Source organism: Cuculus canorus, chromosome 11 (assembly GCF_017976375.1).
Source record: "Cuculus canorus isolate bCucCan1 chromosome 11, bCucCan1.pri, whole genome shotgun sequence".
NCBI classification, from domain to species: domain Eukaryota; kingdom Metazoa; phylum Chordata; class Aves; order Cuculiformes; family Cuculidae; genus Cuculus; species Cuculus canorus.
This window is the reverse complement of record NC_071411.1, coordinates 1653687-1680418: the sequence shown is the minus strand read 5'-3', so window position 1 is coordinate 1680418 and position 26732 is coordinate 1653687. Positions and strand designations below refer to the sequence as shown.

At 48.0% G+C, this 26732-nt stretch overlaps 1 protein-coding gene across 3 annotated transcripts in view; it reads left to right on the top strand.

Annotated features, from left to right (window-relative positions):
* MAPKAPK3 (MAPK activated protein kinase 3) overlaps window positions 1–26732 on the top strand; it is an 87071-nt gene that overhangs the window by 45886 nt on the left and 14453 nt on the right. The window contains exons 1-2 of one of the 3 annotated variants that reach the window (XM_054076111.1): window positions 3554–3705; window positions 4671–5022. In XM_054076111.1, coding sequence (XP_053932086.1) covers window positions 4798–5022 — 225 coding nt within the window. In that variant the 5' untranslated portion in view covers window positions 3554–3705; window positions 4671–4797. Of the gene's footprint in view, window positions 1–3553; window positions 3843–4670; window positions 5023–26732 lie in introns of those variants that run through there. The other 2 variants (XM_054076112.1, XM_054076113.1) reach the window with 2 other exon arrangements.

Below are 26732 nucleotides of genomic sequence, written 5' to 3'. Positions count from 1 at the left end.
CGCTGAGTACATGACAGACGAAACCAAAGATCCTACAAGAGGCTGCTTCTTTTCTCATTCTTGCCACAATACTGTTTGTCAGAGCTGTCCTTTCTTTCTTTTATCATCGCAGACACAGTTTCTGAAGAACTTCCAGGGGGATTGAATAAGGTTGTTGCAACGCCCTGTCAGACAAAGCTGTGTCCTTGCTTCAACCTGACTGTACCGGGGATTTTCTCCTTGGTGACATTTCTGTAATGCATTCCAGAGAGTAGCTTTCTCGTAGCACTGGAGGAAATACACGGCTGTTCCTCAGAGGAAGCAATGGTTCAGAAAAACAGCTCACTGTATTTCCAGCTGACGGGAATATTTAGTGTAGCTGATGCTGATTTCCACCAGAGATTGCTGTGAGAGGACAAACCGCTGGGCACATCCCTGTTGGATATAAATAAACTCGGGTAACTGCATCAGTTAGGGATCTCTCCTCTAAATGATGCCTTCCCTTGAAGAACATTTGATGCCATCAGCTTGCCTGGCTCTCCAGATGACAGCAAACTCAGATATTTCAGTTTTTGTTAAGAAATGAGATATTTGAAAGCTTGAAATGCCTTTGAGCCTAAATATTACTACTAGTGAATTGCTACAGCGGCGCAAACACCCAGTGGGGCAGCCAACATTAACCCTCTGTATTTAAGTAGCAGTGCTCTCTGTGTGTCGTCCAGGTGCCTGTGGTATCCATGGTAAAATCAGGAACCTAGACCACATGCTGGCTAAAAGATGAAGCTCCACGGGGTTAATACGCCAGCAGAGAGAAAAGCAGTGCTGCCTCAATGCTTATCACAAGATCAGGGCCTTGCTGGCGGGTTATTTTCTCCTCTACCTGCTCTTCTATTGGGACAAGGCAGGCGTAGCTGAGCTACTGAATTCTCTCTTGAAATAAGTTGTTTTGTGTTGTTGCTGTTGGGGATTTTTGGTAAAAACGGGATTAATATTTAATCTATAGTTTTAGGGATTTTTGTGAGGATGAAAGGATTTTTGCCGTAGTGGACTCTAAGCCTGTGATAGTGCTGGTTCTTTACACCTTCAAAAAGCAAACGTCAATAAATAAACTAGAACTTCTTTAGAACGAAGCACATCCCCTGGCACAATCAGCTGCAGTGGGGCTGTCAGCGTGTCCTCTGCCAGCATCTCCAGCATGCTAACGTGGCTCGACCTGCCACGAGCACAAAGAGGAGCTGCAGGATATGAGATATGATTCCCAAGGAGATCTAAAACTGGCATTTGAAAGCAGACATTGCCCAGAGAAGGCAGACATTGGCAGAGGAGGGCGATGAAGCTGGGGAAGGGTTTAGAGCAGAAGCCTTGTGAGGAGCGGCTGAGGGAGCTGCGGGTGTTCAGTCTGCAGAAAAGGAGGCTGAGGGGAGACCTCTCTGCAGCTCCTGAAAGGAGGTTGGAGCAAGGTGGGGGTTGGTCTCTTCTCCCTGGTAGGCAGTGACAGGACAGGGGGAAATGGCCTCAAGATGCACCAGGGGAGATTTAGGTTGGACATTAGGAGGAATTTCTTCACTGAAAGGGCTCTCAGGCCCTGGCAGAGGCTGCCGAGGGAGGTGGTTGAGTCCCCATCCCTGGAGGGGTTTAAAAGATGGATAGATGTCGCACTTGGGGCCATGATTTGATGGTGGACGTAGCAGGGCTGGATAGAGGGTGGGACTCGATGATCTTAAAAGATCCAAGCAAAACCATTCTATGATTCTAACTCCTCCCAGTGGAGATTGTTTGTAACTGAGATGTGTAGAACCAACTCACTTCAAATGGAAGAATCCTGCCTTCTTCTCTCATCTTTCCTCTTTCCTTCCACGCAAAGCTTATTTTGTAGAAGCTCATTCTTGTAATAGTTAGGAGTCATAATTTCTTAATGAAACCCCTTGCTTTCTGACACACTTAAAAATAGCAACCCTGTGAGTAGGCATCTGTTAGGAGTTTGTGCAATGTTTAATATTTTCCAGAACAGGGCTGTAAATTGCCTTCTGCAGCTTCAAGGTGCGACCTGCGGGCGTCCTTTGGTCGGTGGTGGAGTTCCAGTGAAAATTAGAGGAGAGAGTGGGAGCTACAAACCAGTGTGAGGGAGCATAGTTCTCTAATTATAAAATACAGAAGAGAGCTGAGAGATTCAGGTGTTTTCTGTCACCCAGTGACTAAGAGGTGGGAAGAGGTGATGGTTATCTATTACATAGAGAAGGCAATGACTGTCTAGGACAAATAAAAAGAGGGCAGCATCTGTGGGGAGGAAAATAAGAGCACACTGCGAGGTAGAGAGCAGCGTTACTGAGGGGCTGCAGGGTGGGAGCCTGCAGTCAGGGATGCGTTTCCCTCACGTTGCCATGGTGGGAGCGTGGTGCAAAGCTGAAGGTGGATGGAAACCAAACCTGACAGGGAAAGGCTGGAAATAGCGGTGTCGCTGCAGCATTCGATGGGCCCAGCCTAGGGGAGCTGAGCCCCGGCTGCAGCCCCGCAGAGCTGCCGAAGGACTCATCAGCCCTTATTGATGATACTCGTTAGCCCTTTTCATTATTCCGCTAACTGCCAGAACTCCGGCTGCCTCCGTGGCCGGGGCAGTGACCAGGGTGGTTTGGACCGGAGGCGCGTGGGAAGCCGGAGCCCTTCCCAGCGGTACAAACCGAGCCCTGTGCCTCCCGTTCACGCGTGGGAAGGGCACTGTGCTCTCTGCAGAGCCCTCGGGGGGGCGGGGGGGACCCCGGCTCGGGCAGGACGCGACCCCCCCACGCCCCCATCGGCCACGCCCACTGACCACGCCCCTTCTCCCTTGAGCGCGCCTTTGACTGTGACCACGCCCCTTACAGTGACCTTATGCCGTACATTGACCACGCCCCATCTAGACAGACCACGCCCCTTTCTGGCCAGACCACGCTGCCTCACACATTCAACACAGGTCACGCCCCGACAGACCACGCCCCCTTCCGAGGCAGGCAACACCCCTTCGAACCAGGCCACGCCCCCTCTCAGACAGACCACGCCCTCTCTCAGACAGACCACGCCCCTCTGACGCAGACCACGCCCTGGCCACATCTCAGACCACGCCCCTCTAATTAGACCACGCCTTCTCAGTTACAGCTCTCCCGTTCAGACCACACCCCTTCCGGCCAGACCACGCCCTCTCATGTAGACCATGCTCCTCATTCACACTCTCAGACCACGCCCCTCTGTACATACCACGCCCCCTCATTAGCATATACCGATTAGACCACGCCCCCTCCACTACTCCTCGCCCGAAGACCACGCCTCCATCAAACCAGACCACGCCCACTCACTCAAACCACGCCCTCTCAGCGTCCCCTCCCACCTCCAGGCCACGCCCACCTCCAGGCTACGCCCCCTCCCCATTCATTCCGCGCCGCCGCCGCGCGGGCGCGCTGCGCTCCATCCCGGTTGTACGGAGGCGGCTTCGCCTGCCGCTGCCTCCCCGCTGTCAGGGCGTTTACCCCAATAACGCGCGCGGTGCCTTACAAGCAGGGGATGTCCCCTGCGTCGCGCAGCCCCTTCAAGCCCACGCGGGACCCGCACCGGCCAGATCTCCGGGGGAACCGTTCCCCGGTATCTGGCCGGTGCGGGTCCCGCCGCAGGCGGGGCGGGCTCAGTCAAACCCCGCCTACCGGGACTCCGCACCGGGAAGCGTCGGCTGGGGCCGCACCGCGCCGCCGCAGGCAGGTAACCGTGTTCCGGCGGTGGAGCCCTTCCGGGGACCCCCTCTCGTTTCGCTCCGTCTCAGCTGAACGAGCCGCTCCCCGCAGCCCCGGGCACAGCCCGGAGCCCCCCGTGCGCCCAGGCGCGTCGCCCTGGCACCGGTTTGTCCTTCCTGTGGTCCCCAGGGAGGTCAGGGAGGCCCTTTGGCTTTGGGAGCCGCGCTGTGGCACCTCCGTGTTGCCGAGCTTTAGGGTGGTTTGGGGGTCCTCAAAGCAACGCTGCCTCTGCCCCTCAAACTGGGGGTTGGGGCGGTTTCGTAAGTGCTGCCCCGGTAGCAGGGCTGATGCTTGTCCTGGCGTTGTCTCCCAGTGGTGTGGGATCCCGCCCCGTTGCCCCTCTTCTGCAGTGGGATCCCATCCCATTGCCCCCCTTCTGGGGTGGGATCCAGGCCAGTGCCCTTCTCACGTTGGATCCCAGCCTGTTGTCCCCTGTTGGATGGGATCCCAGCCTGGTGCCCCACTGTGGGGTGAGGGGATCCAGGCATTGCCTCCTGAGGGGCTCAATCCAGGTGTTGCTCCCTGCCGGGTGGGAACCAGGTATTTGTGTTTCTCTTGCTGAACTTGGAGTGTCGAAGGGAGGCAGGGGACTGTTGTGGAGATCCCTATGTAAAACGCTGAGGCGCCAAGCTGTTGGTGCAGGTTTATCAGCTCCTTGAAGCAGAGATGATCTCTACCCCGTGTAGAGGTCGGACAAGATTTAGTCCACACGGGCACTTGTTGCAGTACAAGCAGTCGTTCATGACCGCGACCAATAGGTGTGTGTATGGGAATGGGGGTGACCGCTAAACAGCATGCTTTCGTGGGGTAGACCTCCGCGTGGAGTGTCTCCAGCCTCTGGTCATCTTGTTAAGAAAGGCAGGGAGCACTGTGGTTAGGTTTGAGAACATTAGTCGACATCAGTTCCTAATTCTCGTTTACGTTTTAACTCAGGAGTAAACGGTGAGCAGATGGACTGTGTGAAGGCACGAGGTTTGATCGTCTGAAAGGAGACGCTCTGCTGAGGATACCCCCCGGGGAATCTGTTGGGTATCCCTGTTGTCTCAAACTCTTCCTTGATATGGAACAAAATGAAGGTGAACAGGAATCCCAGCCAGAGAGCCATGTGGATAACAAGAGCAGCGTGAAATCCTTGCCTGGAGGAGCAGCCCATGTCAAGCTAGAGATCAAAAAACATGCAGTTACAGATGACTACAAACTCTCCAAACGCGTGTTAGGGTTGGGAATCAATGGCAAAGTCCTGGAGTGTTTCAACAAGGAGACAGGCCAGAAATGTGCTTTGAAGGTAAGTAGGCTTTTTCTTCTTTCCCTTATTTATGGTCTGGAGGCCGGAGTTCGCAAGCAGCCAGAGCTACTCGTTCTGTTTCTTGTCTTGTTTCTGTTGCTCACCCCTCACAAAAAGCGCTGCACGAGGCGTTGGGATATGGAGACGTTTCCTGTTATTTACAGCACTGTGGTCCAAACTTGAGTCTTTTCCAGAATATTCTGCCAGAGTTTCCAGAAGAATGTTATCAGCTGTGAAGTTCTTGTGTTCATATTTAAAAGCAAAAAGCAGAGAACACTGTCTTGATGTGTTTTGTGATAAAGCTTGCTAGATTTTGTATGAACATATTATACAATACTTGGGAAAGAAACTGTTTTGGATCTTGTTCAATGAAATAGGCCCGAACTGAGAAGTATTTCGATGTTCATCTGTCTTTCCTCCCTCCCAAGATTTTTTTTTCAAGAGGCATTTCCAGTTGTTTACTCACTTATTCTCCTCTTTATTTTTGCAATCCATTTACAGCAGGGAATTCCCTGGGAAAGCACTGATTGCACCAGCATTGGCAAGTAAGTTTAGTGGATACTTAGGTGATAAGTACCACTTAAATAAGTGGAGCAATAACCATTCATTAAAGAACACGAGGCTTGCTTGCCTTTTGCTGCAGCTTTTAAACTTGAAGATTTCCCTGATGCTCTGAAAGCACATTGTCAGGAAAAAAAGCCGCTGGAAGGAGAAGCAGGGTGATTCTATGTGGTAAAACCGAAAAACACCTGAAGGAATTGTCGTGATTAAGAGTGTTCTGAGTCTTTGCTGGTGTTAATCTGATTAGTTGAGCTGTCTAGAAGGCTTTCAGGTACGCTTCCTTTTCTTAAACCTTGTGCTCCGTGTTTCCTGGCAGCAGGACAAATCTGCTAGTGGTCATTTGGAAGCTCTGCCGAGGTCTCCCCCTTACCAGGGTAGAACTCCCGTCCCTGCCAGTCCTTTGCGCTTTGGTAGACCAGACTGGAGGTGCCTGGCAGCTTTGTGTAGGGCAGAGATTTTTAACAGAGGAACTAGAAAAGTTTATAGTATAATAACGTGCCGATTAATTCATGCGTTTCTGGCACTCTCATTTTCTTTATCGCACTGTGGTTTTTATGAGCTTTGTGTAGCTGACTCACACCTTGGGGAAACTGGAGGTTTTGGCAAACAAACTGGTAGTACTGGGGTTTTGCGCCTGTGTAGGGGAGTGTCAGGTTTTTACAGCTCTGAGGTGATCCATTAATCAGATCCTTCTGAAGTCCTATCAACATTAATTTTCGTACTTAGCATATGGTTATGAAGGGTAACAGTTAAGACGAAAGCTGTTCTGCTGTTCCTGAGGAGTTCAGCGGCTTTGCTGCTGATCATTTACTGTTCATACTTCTAAGGTTTTGCATTCATAGGGGCTGGAAGCATGTTAAAATCCAAGTTGCCATCCGACAGTGCAATCCAATGGCAACAAATGTGTTCTGGTGCAAATTCTGTAGCTCTGGAATCAAACAGGACATACATTCCTAGGGATAATAGCATCTGTAAAATAGGCTTTTAATTCAGCGCTGACCATTGGGGAACGGGAGCCGAGAAGTAAAGCTGCTGTGCCCAACAGCATGTCCTCTGCCTGAGGAGGAGGAACCTCTAGTAGATTGGCTAATACCAGTTTCTGTTTAGCACGGATTGAGCCGTCTGATTTTTCATAATTTTTAAAGTATATTCAGGACCAAAGCGCCGCCCGCTTCCCGAGCTGGAGTTCTGTCAGTAATGGCCAATACATCCCTGAACTGGCATTATTTGTGTGTTTGCCGTCGTCCCCTCGCTGTGGAAGGTGCGTGCTGTTCTCCTGCAAGGGACAGAAGTGTTAAGAGGCTTATGAATTCTCTAGGGAGTTTAAAAGACAGATAATCGTTTGCTGCTTGCGCGTAGGTATTTCTCATCTTTGAGTTTAACTGCTGAATAAAAAGTTAAATATGCAATTAAGTAAAACTGCCAACAGCCCAGAGAGAATCCGCTGTTCTCGCCAAAGATGGTCTAATGAGAAGATTACCCAACAAGGAAGGATAAAAACTGAACTTGGTTAATGGGTGAGAAGAGAAAGATCTTTTCCCAGCCCTGAGATATTTGCGAGGCTGAAAATTGAATTCAGAGGCAGTTTTTCCTGTTGTTTTTCATGAAGCTTGAACTGGGCCACACAAATCCCAGACTTCAGAGTGAACCATCTGGTCAAAACAGCTTCGGAAAAGGGATGAGAAACTTGGGAAAAGAGTGCTCAGAAACCCTGTTAGTGCAGAATTCTCTGTGGAGGGACAGCAGGCCTTGTCGTTGCTGCCATGCCTCTTCTCATCCTTCCTAGGTGTGGTGGCAAGGTTGTCATTCACTGACAGGAATAGAAGGTGGAGGCTGATGAAGCTGTCACAGAAACAAACAACTGGCCTGACAGGTATAGAGAAATGTAAAGAGTGAATTGCAAGTTGAACAGGAAAAAAAACAGATACTGGGTAGATTTTTTTTCCAGAGGCTGCTTGTGCAGCACCCACAGAGCTTGGTGTATGTTTGTGGACGAATATGTCAGGCGTTGAGTGTGTAACCTGCTCCTGGGTAAGGAAAAACGTCCCTCCTGCTGCTGAAGATAAAGTGTAATAGTCTGTTTCCCTTTGCATTGGACTTGCCCATTAAAGCAGCTTCTGTCTTGGCAGATGGCACTGCTTTGTGCCTGCAGGTTTTCTTTCATCTGGGGGCACAGCCAGCACAGCCGGGATCCACATGGAAATTATGCAATGGAAGGAATTCTAACTGAGGGACTCGAGAGGAAAGGCTTGCAGAGGCAGAAACCTTCGTCCCCGGAGCCATGTATCAGTCAAGCACAACCTACTGTGGCTGGGAGGTCCCCTTTGTCATCTTTAGCCTGTGTCCATGGTTGGAATGTCACTAATCGTTTCAGAGTGGGAAAATACAAGACATCCTCCCGGAGATACTGCGGGGCTTTGGTTGTTTTCCAAAAGCATTATGTGGCTTCGTTTACTCTGCTTGACATTGTGATTTGCTACACGCTTTTACAACGTGCTGTCGGCTTTGTTCCTGTTGGATTGAAATGCCACCCGCATTGCTGCCCTGCTCCAGAAAATCTGATACGGTTACTCGCTTAGACGCATAATGACATTTTTGGCTGGACAGCAGTGTTTCCAAACAGTGAGAGCGCAGGGATTTAGAAAAGTAGAAGCATCAACGGAATTGCTGTGCAGGACTGGGGCCTTCTGGAAGGGAACTGGGTTATAGTATCTCTCTCCCTTGCAAATAGAAAACCTTCTCGGATCTTGTTCTGTGCCCGATCCAGAAATAGCAATCAAGTGAAGTCTAGTCACTCCTCTATTTTTACTCTTCTTCGCCAGCCTGCCCCCTTCCGTTCACTTCTCCTTTGGGGCTAAAATTTAACCTCTGCTCCTGTAGCGCTGTGGTCAGTGTGAGCATTCTCTGCTCTTTCACACTCTTCTCTCTTTTTAGGGAGAGGAGGGGACTGAAATAGCTGACCACCTGTGAGGATAGACATAGACTGCTGGGACTTGCTTCCCATTACAAAAACCCCACCTACAATTCCTCATTTGTTATTTCTTTTTCTTTCCCTTCTTTATTTTATTTTTTTTTTTTGGCACAAAATCTTGCTAAGTGGTGTCAAAATAATATTTCAATTCATGGGATGACCTACTTTATTTTTGTGAAAGGCGATAGAAAGGACTCAGAGCTGGGGTCAAGAAGAGAGGGCTAGAGAGCATTCTGATGGGGTATTGGGACTTCTCTGCATCTGCAGGTTCAGGATTTGGGTGGATATTTCAGGATCCAAGAACAGGGCTGTGGGTCACTGGAATACCATTCACCTTCAGTCCACAGATGTGTCTTCTTTCCAGGAGATGAGAAAGAAGGACAATTCACACATAGCAGCAAACCAAGCGCCCTTGGAACTTCAGGGAAACAAAGGACATCCTGGTTTATGAGTGTTTTGGTACTTTTGATACGAGCACTCCTGAGTAACAGCATAGCAGTTGTGAAGTGCTTCTCCCCAGAGCACTGTGCGTATGCATCGTGTGCTGTGGCTGCCTCGCAGCCATCCGAGATTTCCAGGTTGTGTACATGACTCACGGAATCACTGAGGTTGGGAAAGACCTCTAAGTTCATCCAGACCAACCCCACCATGTCTATTAAACCATGTCCCCAGGTGCCATGTCTGCACGTTTTCTGAACCCCTCCAGGGATGGAGATTCCACCGCTGCCCTGGGCAGCCTCCTCTGATGCTCGACCAAATGGATCGGCTGGTTCCTAGGCCTCATCCTCTAGAATAAACAGTGAGTTCAGCCATGAACTGCATCATGGAAAATTCCTTGTGCTGCTAATGCCAAGAGTAGACATGACTTGCTGATTTGAAGACAAACAGATGAAGCCCAAATATAAATAAAGCAAAAAGTAAACACAAAAATGAACAAACTCCTTGCCCTTTAGATTTAAAGAACTTATGGTGAATGATATAAATGATAATCACAGAGTAGGAGACTCTGCTGTCCTCTGTAAGAGTATTAGTGCAACCTTGTGCTCAGAAGGGAGGAAAGCAGGAGAAAGAAAGAAATTTTGCAAAAAAAGTCATTCCCACAATGGTTTTTGGAAACCACACATAGGTTTATATGAAGAATGTTATTCTGCTTTCTGAAGAGCAGTCACTGTGGAGAAAGACAGGCATTCTGCATCACCTTCATTTAGTCTTGAGCTGCGTTCCTACCTCTCACTCAATTTTAATGATTCTGATTACATTAGATAACATCACTCCGTGTAAGCCAGCCGCTGGGTAGCCTGGCGTTGGTTCTGGCTGCTCACAAACAGGAGACAGTACAGCCCAAAGTATTTGTTTCGTGAGTTATCTCAGTTGCCTGAAATAAGCCGATGATCAAAGTGGAGAAGGCAATGTGTCTGGTAAAAGTGCAGGTTATTTTAGGCTGATGATGGATTGTAGGATAGGAAATGTTAACAATCATCTTAGATGCTGTAAATTGCATTTTTAGGAGAGAAGAAAATGGTGACAGATGAGGAATTAAACATTTTTAGAATAAGGAAGAATAATGTTGTACTGAGCTGGCACTGTGGTGGGAATTCAGGAGACCAAGTGTAGTTGCTGGTTTGAGTTGTGCAGGATGAAGGAGCTCTTGCTTTACTGGAGGGATGGGATGTGTCTGGAGGAAAGCAGCACTTTTTAGCGAAGGATTTTGTAGTTCCCTCTCACCTACCACGTTTCCTGCAGCCTATTTATACTGATTGATCTCATGCTACAGTAAATTCAGTGTCGGTAACACAGCTGAGTATGAGTAATCAACTCCAGCAGCTCCGTGTTGTAGATCAAAGCCAGACACAGCCTTGAACAAATGTAAGTTCAAAAAAGTTCCAGTTAAATGGCAGCCCCCGGTGTATGGAGGAGTACCTAAAATGCGGAGAGCAGCAGTCTGGGCCTTGAATTCTATCCTTCAGTCACAGTCTTGGTAAGTATTACGTAAATATGCATAAAATACCTAAAATAACATTCAGTTGATTAAAAAGTGGGTCGTTTCTGCTGCTGCAAGAATTGTTTTTAAACCAGTGAGTCATCCAAGACCTGAGTCTTTAAGCACTTTGTATTTGGGCCAGGATGGCACCTTCCAGAGTGAAAAAGAGGGACTTTACCAGTTTACTTTCAAGATCTGACATTCTTTATTGGTCTGCTCCTTGTTTGAGATACAGCAAATAATCAAAAAGGGCTTGGTTTGGAATAACCAACCCAAGTGCAGTAAGCTCTGACGAGGTTCAGTGGCAGCGCATTATGCCTATAAAGTGCCAAGAGAAAAGCAAGCATTATAAACCATTAAGTCATCTTAAAAAACCCCAAACTCTATGGATGCAATTTGGCACCTTCTGTGTCCTCTCCCAGCCTGCTCGCGAGCTGGCACAGGTTAAACCCCGACTGGTGGGGCAGCAAAGCAGATTGTGGGGAGATCCAGTGTGTCACCCAGGTTCAAAGATCTGCGAAAGTGTTATTGATGCAAGCGTGATGTGAACTGCGAGGAAGGTGCTTGGAGGGAGAGCCCATGTGTGTATCGGTCAGCCGCTTGACACCCTCTTTGGGTGGGAGGACTCCTCTCTTCATCTCTCCTTCCCCTCTTTAGAGTCTAAATCTTCCTGTTCCATTTAACTAAAGTAAAACCTCACTGATCGGTGCTGGACGGGTGTCTCATAACTGGGTTTTCCTTTGGCGTGGGGGAACATTACGCAAGAATTCTACAGTCCATTTACAAGACAGGTGGACTTCAGCCTCATTTATTTGTGCCAATAGCATCTAGAGAGATGCCCAGACAGGAAAAACCTGAAAACTTCTTTTATAAGTTGTGAAGAATCAGGGCCAGACCTGAATATCATGTCTCGCATGCTTCTTTTCTTACCTTGGGCAGCCTGATCTAGCGGGAGGTGTCCCTGCCCACCACAGGGGGATTGGAATTGGATCATCTTTAAGGTCCCTTCTAACCCAAACGATTCTATGATTCTGTTTTTGCAGTTAATATTTGCCTGACCCTGAAAAAGCTCCCATTTCGTTATGGTGTGCATGCATTACTATGGAATTTATCCATATTAAATAGGACTTGAGAACGCCAGACTTTAGGATTGTGTGGAATATCCTCATTTCTCTGGGCACGGGGGAGTTGTTTGAACTGGTTGCGTTGTGGCTCTTGCACTGTAAGAAACCGTGGTGACATCCATGGGAAGGAACGTGGCGGGGCTGTGGCCCGTGCTGGAGGGGGAGAGCGGATGCCCCTTTACTTAATTGGGAAACCGTGAGAACCGCTTCCCATCGCCTCCGGTGAGAGCTGCTGGTGCGGTCGGTCTGTATTAGAGCCTATGAACTGCGTGGATTGTGGTATTTTACACAGACTTCCTACGGATTTAAGATGATTCAAAGCTCCGTAAATGGGATTAAGATATAATGTTCCAGGGATTGAAAAGAGAGAGAAGTCTTGCTCAGCATGTAAATCACGCGTCCCTCCTGGTTCCTGAATCTTTGGAATACGGGGCACTGTGCACTGGAGCTTTCCTGGTCTGTTTTAAGGGAAAAAATCAAATATTAAATGTGTGTAAAACTGATTTTTCCTCTGGAAAAGTTTGCTTGCTGAACGTGCTTAGAACAGCCCAGACAAACCCCCCGACTGTGCCGCCTTTGTGAGTGATCTCAGACGTTGTGGCTGGGGAGCCAATCTTATTGAAGTTGCACCGTTCACAGATCTTACGTCTTGCCAGTTCCAACTCTGGCTCTTCTCCATGGGCTTTTTCCCAGGATTATTTCCTTTTTCTTGGATACTCTTAAGTATCTCAAGGCGTTCCAAGCCTCAGGCCCTACAGTAGCTCCTGGACTCTGAGTCAGCCGGGGCTGAGGACAGATTTATTAAACCTGTTGTAAGGCGAGAGCTCAGAAAACCCTTTTTTCTTTTGTTTGTGTTTTTGGACGGCGCTTCTGGAATACAGAAACCGTTTGGAAGCGGCACGGAGTGACTCATGCTCTTCATCCACCGAACTGCCTTGTGTGGTGAGATTTTGGCCAGGGCGAGCGCTTTGCCTAGGTGTGAATCAGCTGCGAGCCTTGCGAAAGCACCGAGCTGTAGCCGCAGCTGGGTTCTGTTACACTGGGGGGAATTGCGGTTTATTTTTGTTTTCAAAGGAGAGCAATTAAAAACTGGATGGGGAGCAGCCGCCTTGCACACCTGTATTCTGCATAGGACGCCTGTGTCCTCCCTCGCATCCGCTCTGCCATGTATTTCAGGGACCAAGAATCCTTAAACCCTCATTTGGGGTTTGCCAGGGCCCGGGGTGCGGTGCCGCCTGGTGTTCTTCTCACCTGGAGGTGGTCTAGTGATAAAAAACACTGCCCTGTATTTGCTTCATTTTTAACCAAAAAAGTATGTATGTATTTTTCTTGTAAAGGATTTATTTCTCCCAAGGCCTTATTCCGTTTTCCCACATGTTGCTTTTAGTCAATGTGGCTTTGTCGGAAGCGGTGCGGTTTCCACAGCAACGGAGCCGTTACCGCCAAAGATGTCAGCGCTGGAAGGTAGAGAGGGGAGGGGGCTGCGTCTTCTGGCCGAGGCCCTTGCTGCAGCCATGCTACGGTACAACGTCTCCATTGTCTTTGTGGAGAGGAAAAGCCTTTCATTTTGTTCTACTCTTCCCTTTCCAATCAATTTACAGTCAAAATTTGACGCTTGGAAGGGTGACGAGGCTGGATGGTGCTCAGATTCTTCCTGTTCTCTCAAGCAAGGGCGCTGCTCTGGCATCTGCTTTTACATTCATCTGTGAACAAAACAGCACTTGCTTACACACGGAGCCTGTAGTGGGACATTGGTGAAGGAGGAGAGTAGAGCACTGCTCTTTTTGACCCACATTCGATGTCTGCTGATGAATGATAACATGATCAGTCTTTTCACCTCGCCCAGTAATGTGAAACCTGCTCCCATTAAACCTGCCCGGATGGCTTTTCCGAGGCACCCATCCCCTAGGGTGGGAACAAAGCCTCGCTCCTACTGACCTGGGAAAATGGCATTGTTTAAAAGTATTTTCTAATACATAGTTAACCTGTGAACTTCATCGCCTCAGGACCTGGGTGGCAGCAATGCTGTGAAGATCTCAGGAGACAAAATACGTTTCTCCGAGTGTTGCAAACATAAAGAAAACGTGAAGAAAACCCTGCAATTCCCATACACTGTGCAAATTTAGCTATGGTCTTCTAGGTCCTGTGGTTACGACTTATAATTACAAAGCTGTCAGGGTAAGTAATGAAACTTTGAGCTGCAGAAGGCATCTTCCTGCTTGGTTGGTGTTAGGTGTGTGGCTGCTGCAGGTGTAGGATGCGCCCTGTCCAGGGAGAGGGAGGTGCAGCTGCACTCTCGCTTCCCAGCTGGCTGGAGCGCTGGGTCATGCCCATCGCTTGCACAATAGTTTCGTGGAAGGGTGTGTCTTCCTGGGCAAGTTGTTCTTGTTTGAACTAGGGTGTAAACAAAAGCAAAATAGATTTTTCACAAAGGCCATTCATATTTAGATCCTTTTTTTTTTTAAACCCTCTTGTGAAGGGCAGGGCAGGAAAGTGCTTTTTACCAGTCTTGGCGCATGGAAGTGCAAACAGTGTAATGTTGGTGAAACTTCCTTTCATAGAATCATTGAGGTTGGAAAAGCCCTCTCAGCTCATCCAGTCCAACCATCAGCCCAACCCCACCGTGTCTGCTGAGCCGTGTCCCCAAGTGCCATGTCTGAAACCCTCCAGGGATGGAGACTCTCCCACTGCCCTGGGCAGCCTCTGCCAGGGCTTTACCTCTCTTTCAAGTGAAGAAATTTTCCTAATATCCAATCTAAACCTCCCCTGGTGCAGCTTGAGGCCATTTCCTCTTGTTCTGTCGCTTCTTGCTTGGGAGGAGAGACCAGCACCCACCTCGCTCCAACCTCCTTTCAGGAGCTAAGGGAGTGATGAGATCTCCCCTCAGCTTCCTTTTCTCAGACTAAATAAACCCCAGGTCCCTCGGCTGAACCTCATAAGATTTGTGCTCCGACTCACTGTTTATTTCTATCGCTTTCTCAATAAGCAGCGGCTCTGCATTGGAGTTGGTGGTGCAGAAGTCGCGCTTACAAAGAGGAAAATCTCTGGGTAGCTCTTCTGTCTACTGGAATTAGGTCTGTTTCCAGATTTATCAGATTTAGTTGAGTGTTTTTTCAGTTCATTTTCTTTGTTTGGAAACCTAAAGTAGCATCGCACAGGATTTCCGGCACCAGATTGCCGGGAAGCAGGCGGACAAAGTGAGAGTGGTGGATGGGGAAAGGTCGATTAATTTAGAAACAGTCTCGGTTCTGGTGGATGGTTATCAAGTGGAATTTTCCTCCAGTCTCTCAGCTCTGTAATAGCTTTTTCCTGTTGCTGAGATGCTGTGATTAAAGGCCTCTTGGAGGCGGAGAGAGTGTGAGAGCGACTTTCAGTTCCAGTCGCATTTCAGAAACCCTGATTGCCAGACACGCCTCTGTTTTGGCAGGTGAGTGCGACTGCCCCGGCTTGGGCTGGGGTGACGTGCCCGTCACCGCTGGCACTTGAGAGCTACAGAAACTCACCTCTCGCTGCAGTAGGGAGGAGGAGAAAATGGCAATATGCATTATTGATCAAAGACTTTATACATGAGCAGTTAATTCTGAGTCTTTCCCACCTCTCTGCTGTCTGAGTCACCGCTGTGGAGGTGTGAGGGAGGGAGCATGACTGCAGTGTTGTGTGTTTGTGCCTAAAAGCCGAGTCTCACGGGGGAAACAGGGAGAAAGTTCTTACAAGTGTTGGTTCAATAAAACATCCAACACAATGATAATAATTTTTTTGTTAAATCAAAATTCCCTGAACTGCTTCTTGGTATCTGTGACAGTCTTGATTTTTGACACTATGAGCTAGTAACTCTGTAGGATTCGAATTTAAAGACAAAAGCAGGAGTTTGCCTGCATCCTGCAAGGAAAGGAGCGTGTTTCACAGGAGGGCAGGTTTGGAAAAGGAGAAGGGTTTGAGCTTGGGTAGAGTCAGCGTGAGGAAGGGCTGGGTGGCAGTCACTTCAGGACAGGGTGGGAAGCACCCATGGTACTGCTGAGTGGGGAGTTTCTCAATTGTCATCTTTCCCATCTATCCCAAGCATCAGAGGTCCTGAGGAGACTGAATTCTCTGTGTTTGTTCATGTAAACCTTCTGAACTGGAGTATCTGAGCCCTTTCAGCACGTTGTGACTTTGGACTGTGTGCTGAACAGCCCAAGGCACGTGTGTTCCAGGAATGAGTTCTTCACCTTTGTTTCTTGAGGATGTGCTGACTCAGCAGACCAAAATGGTCGTTTCCGACTTGTAAAACTGATCTGCTGCCCTGCGTTTGAGCAAATCAAACCAGGCATGACTTGGCAGGGGAAGCTGGTGTTAATATGACCGCTAGTCACCAGTCTTTCATGTGCACAGCACACCGATATCATAGACTCACAGAATGGTTTCGACTGGAAAAGACCTTTAAGATCATCAAGTCCAACCATCGATCCAGCCCTGCTAAGTCCACTACTGGACCATGTCCCCAAGTATGGCATCTACCTGTCTTTTAAACACCTTCAGGGATGGTTTCCATCACTGAGGGACATCACACTGGTTTATATTAAGAATGAATTACACCAATATGTTCATCTTCACTTGGTTTCCTGCTGCACAGGGGATTACTGGTAGGTGACTGCATGCCACTACTCCCCGCTTTGTGTGCACAGGAGCATTAGATGCTCGTCAGTTGAGTTTAGTGGTGTTAATACATTATTAATATGAATCAAGGTTCTGTTTTATGATTGCTTCTTGTTACCCAAAGGTCCCCCACCTTCTCTGAGGGACAGTGTCTTTAAAAGCTCCCTGGTACATCAGGAGTTTTTGTAAGAGTTCACCAGGGTGAAGCTCCCTCCTTTTCAACTGCTTAATCTGAAATGATTCAAAGGAGGAGTGACTTCTCCAGTGTGGAGACCCTACTGAGAAATCAGGCTGCGTTGAGTTGTCTTAAACTGCCTGTTCAAGCCTTCAAATAATACTTAAACTGTAATTAAAAAATAAATTAACTTTAATCAAGATAATTGACACTTTCATACCGCATTTAATCTAAATCTGCAAGTTCTTCATCTAAATACCTTTGGGCCGTAGTCAATCTTTAGATCCCTATGCTTTATTGCATGATCAGACAGGAATGTTGGCTGATGTTTTGTTTTTCAGCTCGCATCTACGTAGAGCGAAACGTGTGGGGCTTTTCCTCTTTGCTTTTTTAAAATGGGTTAATTAAATTTATAACGAAATCAATAAAGTCCTCTGCAGACGGAGCCGTGTGGGTATTGCCACGAATGACTGCCACCGAGCAGACATCAGGAGCAGTGCTCTCTTTCTGGGTCAGTGTGACTGATCACCAGCCAGGGTTAGTAGCTGGCTGCTTTTTTTGTAGGGAATATTTCTAGGGAACCCCAAATCGATATTCTTGGGACCTCTGACATCTTCCTCCACGCCTGGGAGACCTTCATCTGCAAATACTCATGGGTTTGTGCTTTTGTTCAGTTTATTCAATGCTATTTAACTTTTTTCTTCCCTGTAATTAGGGCATAAGTTGATTCCCTACTCTTCCACCCCCACCTTTTCTTGCTATTCATTCTCTGGAAGGATTACATTTTAACTGCTAAATGTCAGTAAATGTCAATTTTTCCTTCCACATCAAAACTTCTATTTTATTATTAAAAATTATACGAGGGGAAAGCAATCTGCGAGACATCAGTCTTTGTAGTTTTTCCCTTTCTCTCCTCTTAGATCCATTCAGCATTCAATAAATAGAAACTATATTTATGAAGTGTGATTAAACTAGATGTTAATCTTTTCCTAAACTATTAGATTTGAAGTTGTTGGTAGCTTATTTTTCATTTAATATGGCAGACACTGAGGAGGAAAAAGGTAAGAGTACTTTAAAAATCAAGCAAGTATTTAAATTTGAAGGTAGAAGTGCATTCTCTCTTTCCTCTGCTTTTTCTTTAAGGTTGATATGCTCCTTAATTAGTTAATTTTTAATGATTCCTAACTTTTTTTTTACTTATTGTATAGAAATTGAAGCTCTGGTATATTATTTGCATGTCTCCTCTTTACTGAAATCATAGAGCTCGTTAGCTCAAAATGAAATACTTTTTACTGCCCTTTTGCATGTTTGGATTTATCTTTGTGTGAGAACACGAGAGCCAAAATTTATATTATTTAGGAAAAGAGGAACAAATAAACATTAATTACTGGGAACTGCAGCCCGCTGGAGGCTCGTTAGTAACCACAAATACAGAACAAAATCAAATGGGTAGCGTGAGTAACCGAAACAAAAATGTTAGGTTCCTTTCTGCCTTTTTTTCTGCAGTCTGTTGGAGTTTGGCTTGAATTAGGGATTCGGGTTTGGCCTTGGATTTGGTTTCTCCCTGGCTGTGAGCAGCCTTTGCCATTTTCGGGAAATCCTCCGGCTTTCATGCATAGTATCAATGGCAAATGTAGGGAAAAGTCGTCCCAAAGTAGATGGTGTGTTGCTCGCGCAGCTCCACGAAACCACGCTGCCTTTGTGCTTCTGGTGACCCCAGGGACTGCCAGTTAGCACCTGGCCCATGAGGTCTGCGTTCCAGGTTTGACATTGACATTTTCCTGTAGATCTACACAGGATTATACTCTGCAGCTTAAAACCTGCCAAATGCGTGAGGAGGAAAACTTGGTTAGGTGAGGATTTTACCCGGCAGAATGTGCTGAAATTTGCCCACTTCTTTTGTTTGATTCGAGTGCTCCTGTGGGAGCCTCGGAGAAGGCCATGGATCTGGTGCAGCGAGTCCAGAGGAGGTCACGGAGATGATCCGAGGGCTGGAGCACCTCCCGTATGAGGACAGGCTGAGAGTTGGGGTTGTTCAGCCTGGAGAAGAGAAGGCTCCGGGGAGACCTTAGAGCAGCTTCCAGTGCTGAAAGGGCTCCAGGAAAGCTGGGGAGGGACTTTTTCCAGGGCCTGGAGTGATTGAAAAATGGGAATGGCTTTAAATTGGAAGGGGGAATATTTAGATCAGATGTTAGGAAGAAATTCTTCACGCTGAGGGTGGGGAGGCCCTGGCCCAGGGTGCCCAGAGCAGTGGGGGCTGCCCCATCCCTGGTTTTTAGTAGCAATGTAGTGGCATGGTTTCGTGTAATAAAGATAGTTCTGATGATCGAATCAAGCAGGCATTGGTAAAGTTAGAACATCTTTTCTTCAAACCTTTTGTTCCTTACTCCTACCAGTCCTCCTAGAAAATGAGGCTGAGTTGGGGCAAAGCAAATGATGGAGCTACAGTAAAGGATGGTGAGGGCTGTGTGAGGTTGTTGGTTGCTCGCCTTCTGTAGGTGATTTTCAAGTAGAAGTGAAAGGTACGGAATAATAAGAGTAAAGTAATCAATACGATGTTACGAAATCAAACCAGAGTGGGAGACACGCAGCTCTCCAGCAGAGGGGAGAAATGGGCAGAAGTAGAATACTGAGAATTATGCAGACTGATATAGTTTATTCCTTTGGGGGATTAATTAATGACAGCACGGCAGCATTTAAAATTTAAAGAACTTTCTGTGCAGCTGTGTTTGCAGGTCCTTCGTTGTATTTGTTGCGTCAGGGTTCATCCAATTCGCTACAAAAGCGCTGGCGCTTCCAATAAGCGCTGCTGCGAGCCTCGGTGCTGGCAGGGGTGTTTGTGCTCTTCATTGGCAGGGTGAGAGCAGATCACCGCCCTTCCCCGCTGCCACCGCAGCCTTTCCATTGCAAACCACGGCCAGGGCCCTGCCTGCTTTATGGCTGATTTTCTTTTTGTACGGGATATGTGAAAAGGAGGATTCAACTTTCATTTCTTTTTCTTTACTTTGTTTTACACCACTTTCCTCATTGTGCAGTTTGGATCAGAACTTCGGGTGTTTACACCGCTGCATGGTTCCTTTTACAGGCGCTTCGAGGTGTGGGCAGGGGTTACAGCAAGCTCTGCAAATGGTCCTGCTCGGAAAATAACCCATAGAGGCTGTTTGCCGTTGTCAGTTTTCAGTGGCAGAGCTTTGACAGCTCAGCTGTATGAAAGAATATTAATGTATCTGGAAAATTCCAAACATCGCCTGGTGTGGTTAAACCCACGGCCCTGTGTGTCCCGAGCGGCGCAGAGTCCGTATTAGGGTATTGTGGGTGAGACGAGAGGCTCGGGCGGAGACACGGGATTGTGCGTGTGATGTCTGTTTTCTTTCATGTGTTGGATTTCGCTGTGAACCTTACCCAGATAATAAACCCCTGACAATGGGATGTCTGAGCTAAAGGCACAGTAAATAATAAGCACACACTGAACGCAACAGCTTATCGATAATAAGGGAATCTATGGCAACGGTGTTTGCGGGCTGCCAGCGTGGAGGGCGGCCAAGGGGAGTGTGCCTGATCTAGTGGGACGTGTCCCTGCCTGTGGCAGGGGGTTGGAATGGGGTGGTCTTTAAGGTCCCTTCCAACCCAAACTATTCTATGATTCCATGATTCTGTGACTGTTGTTTTGACATCCTGAACTTTGCGACAGGCAACCACAAGTGCTTTTTTTGAAGGTTTGATTAGCTAAGGGAGATGCTGTTATCAAATGTGGCCTAGATGAGCTCTGAACTGAATCCTCAACACCCTATAATATTTATAATCTGTTTCTCAGTAATCTTTAAATCCGATGGTTTTGCAGAATGAAACCTTTATAGTTCATCTTTGAAGTGCCAGAAAGCACTGTTGGATCCTGGGATTGAAATATCTTTGTCTCGTTGTCTTATGCCAGGTGTTTGTTGGGGTTTGTACCCGCAGCACAGTCCGGGAAACAGCTGGGTGGCTGTGTCTGCGCGAGAACAAAGCTATTGGATGGGCTCTGGCGCGGCGGTGGATCGGCTCTGCTGCGAGGCCAGCAGCTGCACGGCTCGCACAATCTGCTTCCCTGCTAACATGGCTTTTTGTGGGTATGTTTTCCCGATTCCCTGATGTGTCATGTCAAGGAGAATGATGCCGGATGGCACGTTCCTTCTGTGAAATCATCACCTCGGAAGTCATTAACGCTTCCGTGGGGCAGCTGTTTCCATGGTACTAACGTTACTTGGAATCAGGCAGGTGACTTTAGGCCAGAAAGGTCTTCCGAGTCCATTTTCTCCATTGCCTCGGCTTTCTTGCTCCCTCCTCCCCCTTCCTCCAGCCCAGACTTCTCTCTCGCAGGCACGCTGGCTTGTGGAAGAGAGCCAGCAGTGCAGTGTACCACAAGCAGACACTGCTGCAGGGAGCGGGAGGGAAGGGACAGTGTCTTGAGAGAGGGAAACGGATGGATGCTTCAGCTTGGAAAGATGAAAAGGATTGAAATTCCTGGTGTGATTTTCGTTCAGCTAGTGTTTTTGCTACATCTCATTTCTACAACCCTTGTGTGGTCCTCAGCATGGGACCGCTGTAGCCAAGATATTAGGCTTCCAAATGTTCTCGGGATGATCCTCCTCTTCCTTTTCCACGTGTAGTCATAAGGCAGCCAACACAGTGCAGGACTGGAGAGGAAAGCTCTTTAGGAATGCGAAGGAAATGCTCTTGATTTTGTTATAACACTCTTCCATTTCACCTCCTCTGTTCTGCTTCCGTGGTGTTTGACTGCTTTCTGTCACCTGGGGGCCGGAAATGTGAGGCATTCTCTAACAGCTGTCAAAGAAATGGAACCTGGGTGTTGGGGAGGGAGCCCTCTGCTCCCACCTCTCCCTCCACAGTGTATCCTGGTACAGGGAAAATCTTTGGAGGGAGGCTAAAAACTAAAGTAAAGTGAGCAATAAAATGGAAAGCTGTTCCCTGCCCTTTGGAGCTTAGGGGAAACAAAATCTGTTTACATGGAATAGAATCACAGTATGGTTTGGGTTAGAAGGAACCTCAAAGCTCTTCCAGTTCCAACCCCTGCCATGGGCAGGGACACCTCCCACTGGATCAGGGGCTCCAAGCCCCATCCAACCCCACTGTTCTGGGCAACCTGGGCCAGGGCCTCCCCACCATCATTGTGAAGAATTTCTTCCTAATGTCTAATCTAAATCTTCCCCTTTCTAATTTAAAGCCATTCCCCTCATCCTCTCCCTGCACTCCCTGATCAAGAGCCCCTCCCCTTTTTGGAGCCCCTTTCAGCACTGGAAGCTGCTCCAAGGTCTCCCCGGAGCCTTCTCTTCTCCAGGCTGAACAACCCCATCTCTCTCAGCCTGTCCCCACAGCAGAGGGGCTCCAGCCCTCAGATCATCTCCATGGCCTTCTCTGGATTCGTTCCAACAGTTCCATATCCTTCTTATGTTGAGGATTCCAGAACTGGAGTAGCTGGGAGCAGGGCTCGTTGGGGCTGGCAGTTCTTGGCTGTGAAAGGGGAATCTCTCAGTATCTGGTGCTCCAGCAGGCGAATAACGCACCAGGTTTGGATGGACCAAGGGGAGCGGTGGCCCACGAGGAGTATGGATTAGAGAGATGGGGCATTTGTGGGTAAGGAGATCGTCCTTAAAAGTGGTTTGCGTGGTGGTTCTTGATGGTGTCTGCAAGGAACTGGGAGGACCACTAGGCTGTGTATGAACTGACAGCTCCTGGTTGTGTTCTAGGAAACGTGTGTTTTCCAGGGTCTTGGATATTAAAGAGCGCTTAATCGAGTTGGGAGTGCTGTAAAGCATTAGCTGCGCCAGCAGTGTGCTGTGGGGCTTGGGAGAAAAGTCGTCTCTGGATTGCTGGGTGGTGCTGTTCTGGCGAGGCAGCGCCGTCACCCCGGTGGCTGAGCTACCGCACCAGGCAGAATGAAGCTGTGAGAACTGCAACGTAAATTACAGTTGTACTGCGCTGACACTTGCTTGTGTTGCCTCCATCTGTTGAATTCCACCTTCCCGCAGTTTCTTTCTTTCCTTTCCCATGTAATAGTTTACTTGGCTTTAGAATATACTTTCAGACAAAATAAGCACAAGAAGTCTAGAGAGAGCAATTTACTTTTCTCCTTCTCTTCCTTTGCGTTTCCAGCCTCTGCTGAATGGTGCGTGGTTTTGTTTCCATTCACTCACATCATTCTCTGTCGCATCTCTGCTGTACACAGTAAGGAATTCCAAGAATCTTCATGCCTGATGCACCTTAAACTATCAGCCACTGAGCAATCTACTGACTTGTGACTTAGAAATATAGATCCTTGCTTGAAGATGCCAGCAGCAAAGCTTGCACAAACATGAGTGTGAAAACATGTATAGCAGTGATTTAAAGCACTGGAGAAATCTTAAAGATATGGTTCCTGAAGATTTTAGGGGATTGTTTTATTTTTGAAGATGAGTCTAGTTTGTACAGGTGACAGCTTCCAGGAATGAGTGTTTGACGTGATGTTGCCTGGAGTCCCTCCTCTTAGATTCCCAAGAACTGTGTGAAACCTCCTGAGAGGAGGTTGTAGCGAGGTGGGTGCTGGTCTCTTCTGCGTAACAAGAGATAGGACGAGAGGAAATGGCCTCGCATTGCGCCAGGGAGGTTTCAACTGGATAGTAGGAAAGAAGTCTGTACTGAAAGCTTGGTGAAGCACGGGAAGAAGCTGCCCACGGCAGCGGTGGAGCCTTTTGTGCGAACTTCGTGTGTGCAAGGGAATACCTTTGGATGAAAAGTGTACTGGCCCACTGCTCTGCTATTTCAGTTGTTTGCCGTATCTCCACTAACATTTATGAGCAAAGACAGTTGACCTTTGCAGAGCGCATGGCAAGATGCATGTGTAATTAGAGAATTAATAGTGGGATGTCTCATTTATTGACCTCAGGTTGTAGAGTCATACTGAGTGCCAGCACCCTAAGTCCCTCTCTTCAGGGCTGCTCTCAATCCGTTCTCTGCCCAGCCTGGCATTGGGCTTGGGTGAAAGGATTGGGTTCCACAGGGAGAAGCGTTGGAAATCTGTGCTGCTTGGCTGGGCTCCATTATAACCTTGGAGCAACACACCCCTGGGCCTGGCTGGCCACCGGGGCGCTGGTGGGGACACCGATTAATGTCGATTGTGGGGGCAGCTGGGACAGTGCTGCAGGAACCGGGAAGGCTTTTCTAATAAAGCCTCCAAGCAGGTTTAATTTCTAACTGCCTAGACTGGATTTGAAGTAAAAGCAGAAAAGTCAAGTGATGATTTAGCAATGACCCGCCTGTGCCTGCCCTGCTTTTGTCCTTTGTCTGTAGGCTGATGTTTCAGTGCTAAATAATTCGAGCGGGAATTTGTTCTATTTTTTACTTTAAGAACGAGTTCAATACTTTCTTTGAGATTCAGGTGTGGATTTCCCTGCTTGCCGGGCTGCCACGGCAGCAAGGTGCAGCCCTGCCTCTTGCTGCAGCCTGCCTGCCCGGCGCTGCTGCTGCGGGGAGAGGAAAACCTTCCTTGGTAATTTCAATTCCTTGAGCATCCTACCACAAAGGGTGGCTTTATCCCTTAGGAAGAGATCTGGAAGGAGATAAAGATTGTTAACATTGCATTAATCGATGTAGTGCAAATAATCAGGATGTAATAAAAGACAAAGCGTCCAAAGCCATAGTGACAGCTCTTTTTTTCTACCCCCTCTTATTTTGTAGCATAGAGAAGGGAGGAGATAAAAGAAACATTACCAAAGGCTCCTTTTGCCATCTACCCCCCTTGAACAAAGAACGGCTGGAAGAGCCGCTCTGCAGCAAATGGTGTTAGTTTGTGCATCAGCGTGAATTTAGATTCCAAGGATGATTTGTAGGATTCAGCATTTTTCTAACAGCTGCGTGCAAAGGGGAAAGAAAGCCAAAGAAGTTCGACATTTACCCACTTATGCCTGAAAAGAAGCTCTTTCCCAGTTAGAAAGATAACTAAAGCTGTGTCTAAGTGCCTGTGTATCAGTATTACGCATTGAGAGCTCCTAGGACTGAAAGTTTCTGCTGGTCCCATTTCTGATTTAATAATGGGAAGCCCTCCTGTGAGGAAAATAGTGTAGACGTTATAAAACTGATTGTTGAAGGAGAGTTCTGAGCCTAGAATTGGTGCGAGTGAATAACTCTCTCAGCCTGTCCTCGTATGGGAGGTGCTCCAGCCCTCGGATCATCTCCGTGGCCTCCTCTGGACTCACTCCAACAGCTCCATGACCTTCCTGCGCTGAGGACTCCAGAACTGAGCACAGGACTCCATCCAGGTGAGGTCTCACCAGAGCAGAGCAGAGGGTCAGAAACCCGTCCCTCGCCCTGCTGGTCCCACTGCTGTGGGTGCAGCCCAGGATTTGTCTTGTTCTGAGGTTCAGTTGGTTCATGATGCTGCCACAGCCCATGCTGGAAGCTGCCACTTGGCTGAACTGTGTGGGAACTCGGGGCATGACTCGGGGCTCCTTGAGCTGGTGCTGTTTGTCAAAGCTGTTCTTCTCTCAAACCAGCACTACTGGCAAACTTACTCCTTTGTTCACGGCTACCTCTGCGCTTGTGTGGAATGTCAGGGGATCCTGGTTGTATTCTCCTCAAAGCTACTGCAGCAGGAGGAGCACAGGCTGTCTTCAGCCTCAGGAAGATGCCAGAATGTCCATTTTTGTCTTTTACAAGTTTAAATTTAACCACAGGTCTTGAATTCCAGTCTGTCTTTCTAAATTGGACCTAAATTTTGTAGAAATTGGTGCTTTCAGCCCTGCCTGGCTTTCATTTAACAGGTGTTTGTGTCCTGAAGGTGTCTTGAAAGGTACGGTTATGGCTCCAGGTTTAGACATAAGGAAAAGAATTTATTTTTGAGACTGATAAGGAGGAATCCAAAGGTTAATGGTTGGCTGATGTAGCGGATGCTGCTTGGGATGTGTGTCTGCTCTTTATTTTTGCATCCTCATTTCTGTGCTTCTCCAGGTGTCGTCTTGACATGAGTAGATTCAGGCTTGGCACTAAGGAGTGCGTGAAGCTTGCTTGTAGGGAAAAGAGACTGCAGCATCCTTGTGTCTATCAAAATGCCCCGTAAAAGCTCTTTAGAGAGTGAGAAGTCAGTTCTGTGAAATGATTTTCATAAGCAGTTGGTACAAACATGAAAAACAAAGCTTCTGGAAACATAAGATACAGATTATAGTGCAGTTCACGTTAGTAAAGAGAAAGGTTGTGTCTAATTAGTAGCACTGGAGAGGTGAGAAGGTTTTTGAAGTGTCCTGCTCAGAAGTGGCATTAATCCAGTGATATCCTAGCGGTAAACCCTGTAATGCTTTTCTAACCAGCCTGGTTAGTTAGTGCTGAGGGTGCTTGGGCTTCACTGATGCACGTGTAATTTAATGAACTCTTCAGGAGGCCTCCAGGCAGCTGCCCAAACGGAGACGGGCAGAGGGGAAAATGCTGATGGACAGTCCTGCTGAGCTGGGACACAGAGACTGGGGAGGGAAAGCTGCTGAATGGGCTGATGGCTGAAAGGAGCAGAGCAACTGCACTTGGACTCCCTAATGGGCTTTTTATCCAAAGTGGAGCCATCTCTTTCTTTAGGAAGTTATTTGTGTTGGAAATGAGGCCGTAGCCAGGCTGGAGCAGGAAGGAAGAGGCGGATGATCTGTAACGAGTGTGCTCTGGGTGCAGAACGGCAGCTGTAGAAGAAGTAGGTTGGCTGCGAGGGCATTGAACTCCGCATGAAAGCTTCTTCAGCTCCTTGCACCGCTGAAAATCTGGTGTTGTGCTGGAGCCTTTGGAGCAGAGCTGGAGGGTGGTCACGGAGGTGATGCTCCCTGCCCATCTGGCTAAGGAGCCCGCAGCCCTCCGGAGGCCGCTCGTCCCCTTCTGCAGTCTCTCTGTGCTTCACAGAAATGTGAGCTTGGCAGGGGAGCACTTGTCACCTTTTCCTATTCGCAGCCTGGAAAAGATGTGAAGCCCCTTACCTTCTGCCCAGTCGCTCCCAAGCGCTTCTCCAGCACTTCATAAAGTGTTAGGAGCCCTTCCTGCTGTGTTATTGCATCTGCTTTGCTGAAAGGGATGGTGAAGCAGCAAAGTGTAAGCCTTTTTTCCCAGTGATGCAAATTGTGTTGGAGTCAGTAAAGCAACCAGAATTTGCCACTTCCTTCTTGTGCCCTTTAAATCCCGTGTTTCCCTGCATTGAGAGGTGCCTGTGACACCACTGGTGCCTTCGTTTGGCGGCTGGATGGAAAAGCAATCTCGTTTTCC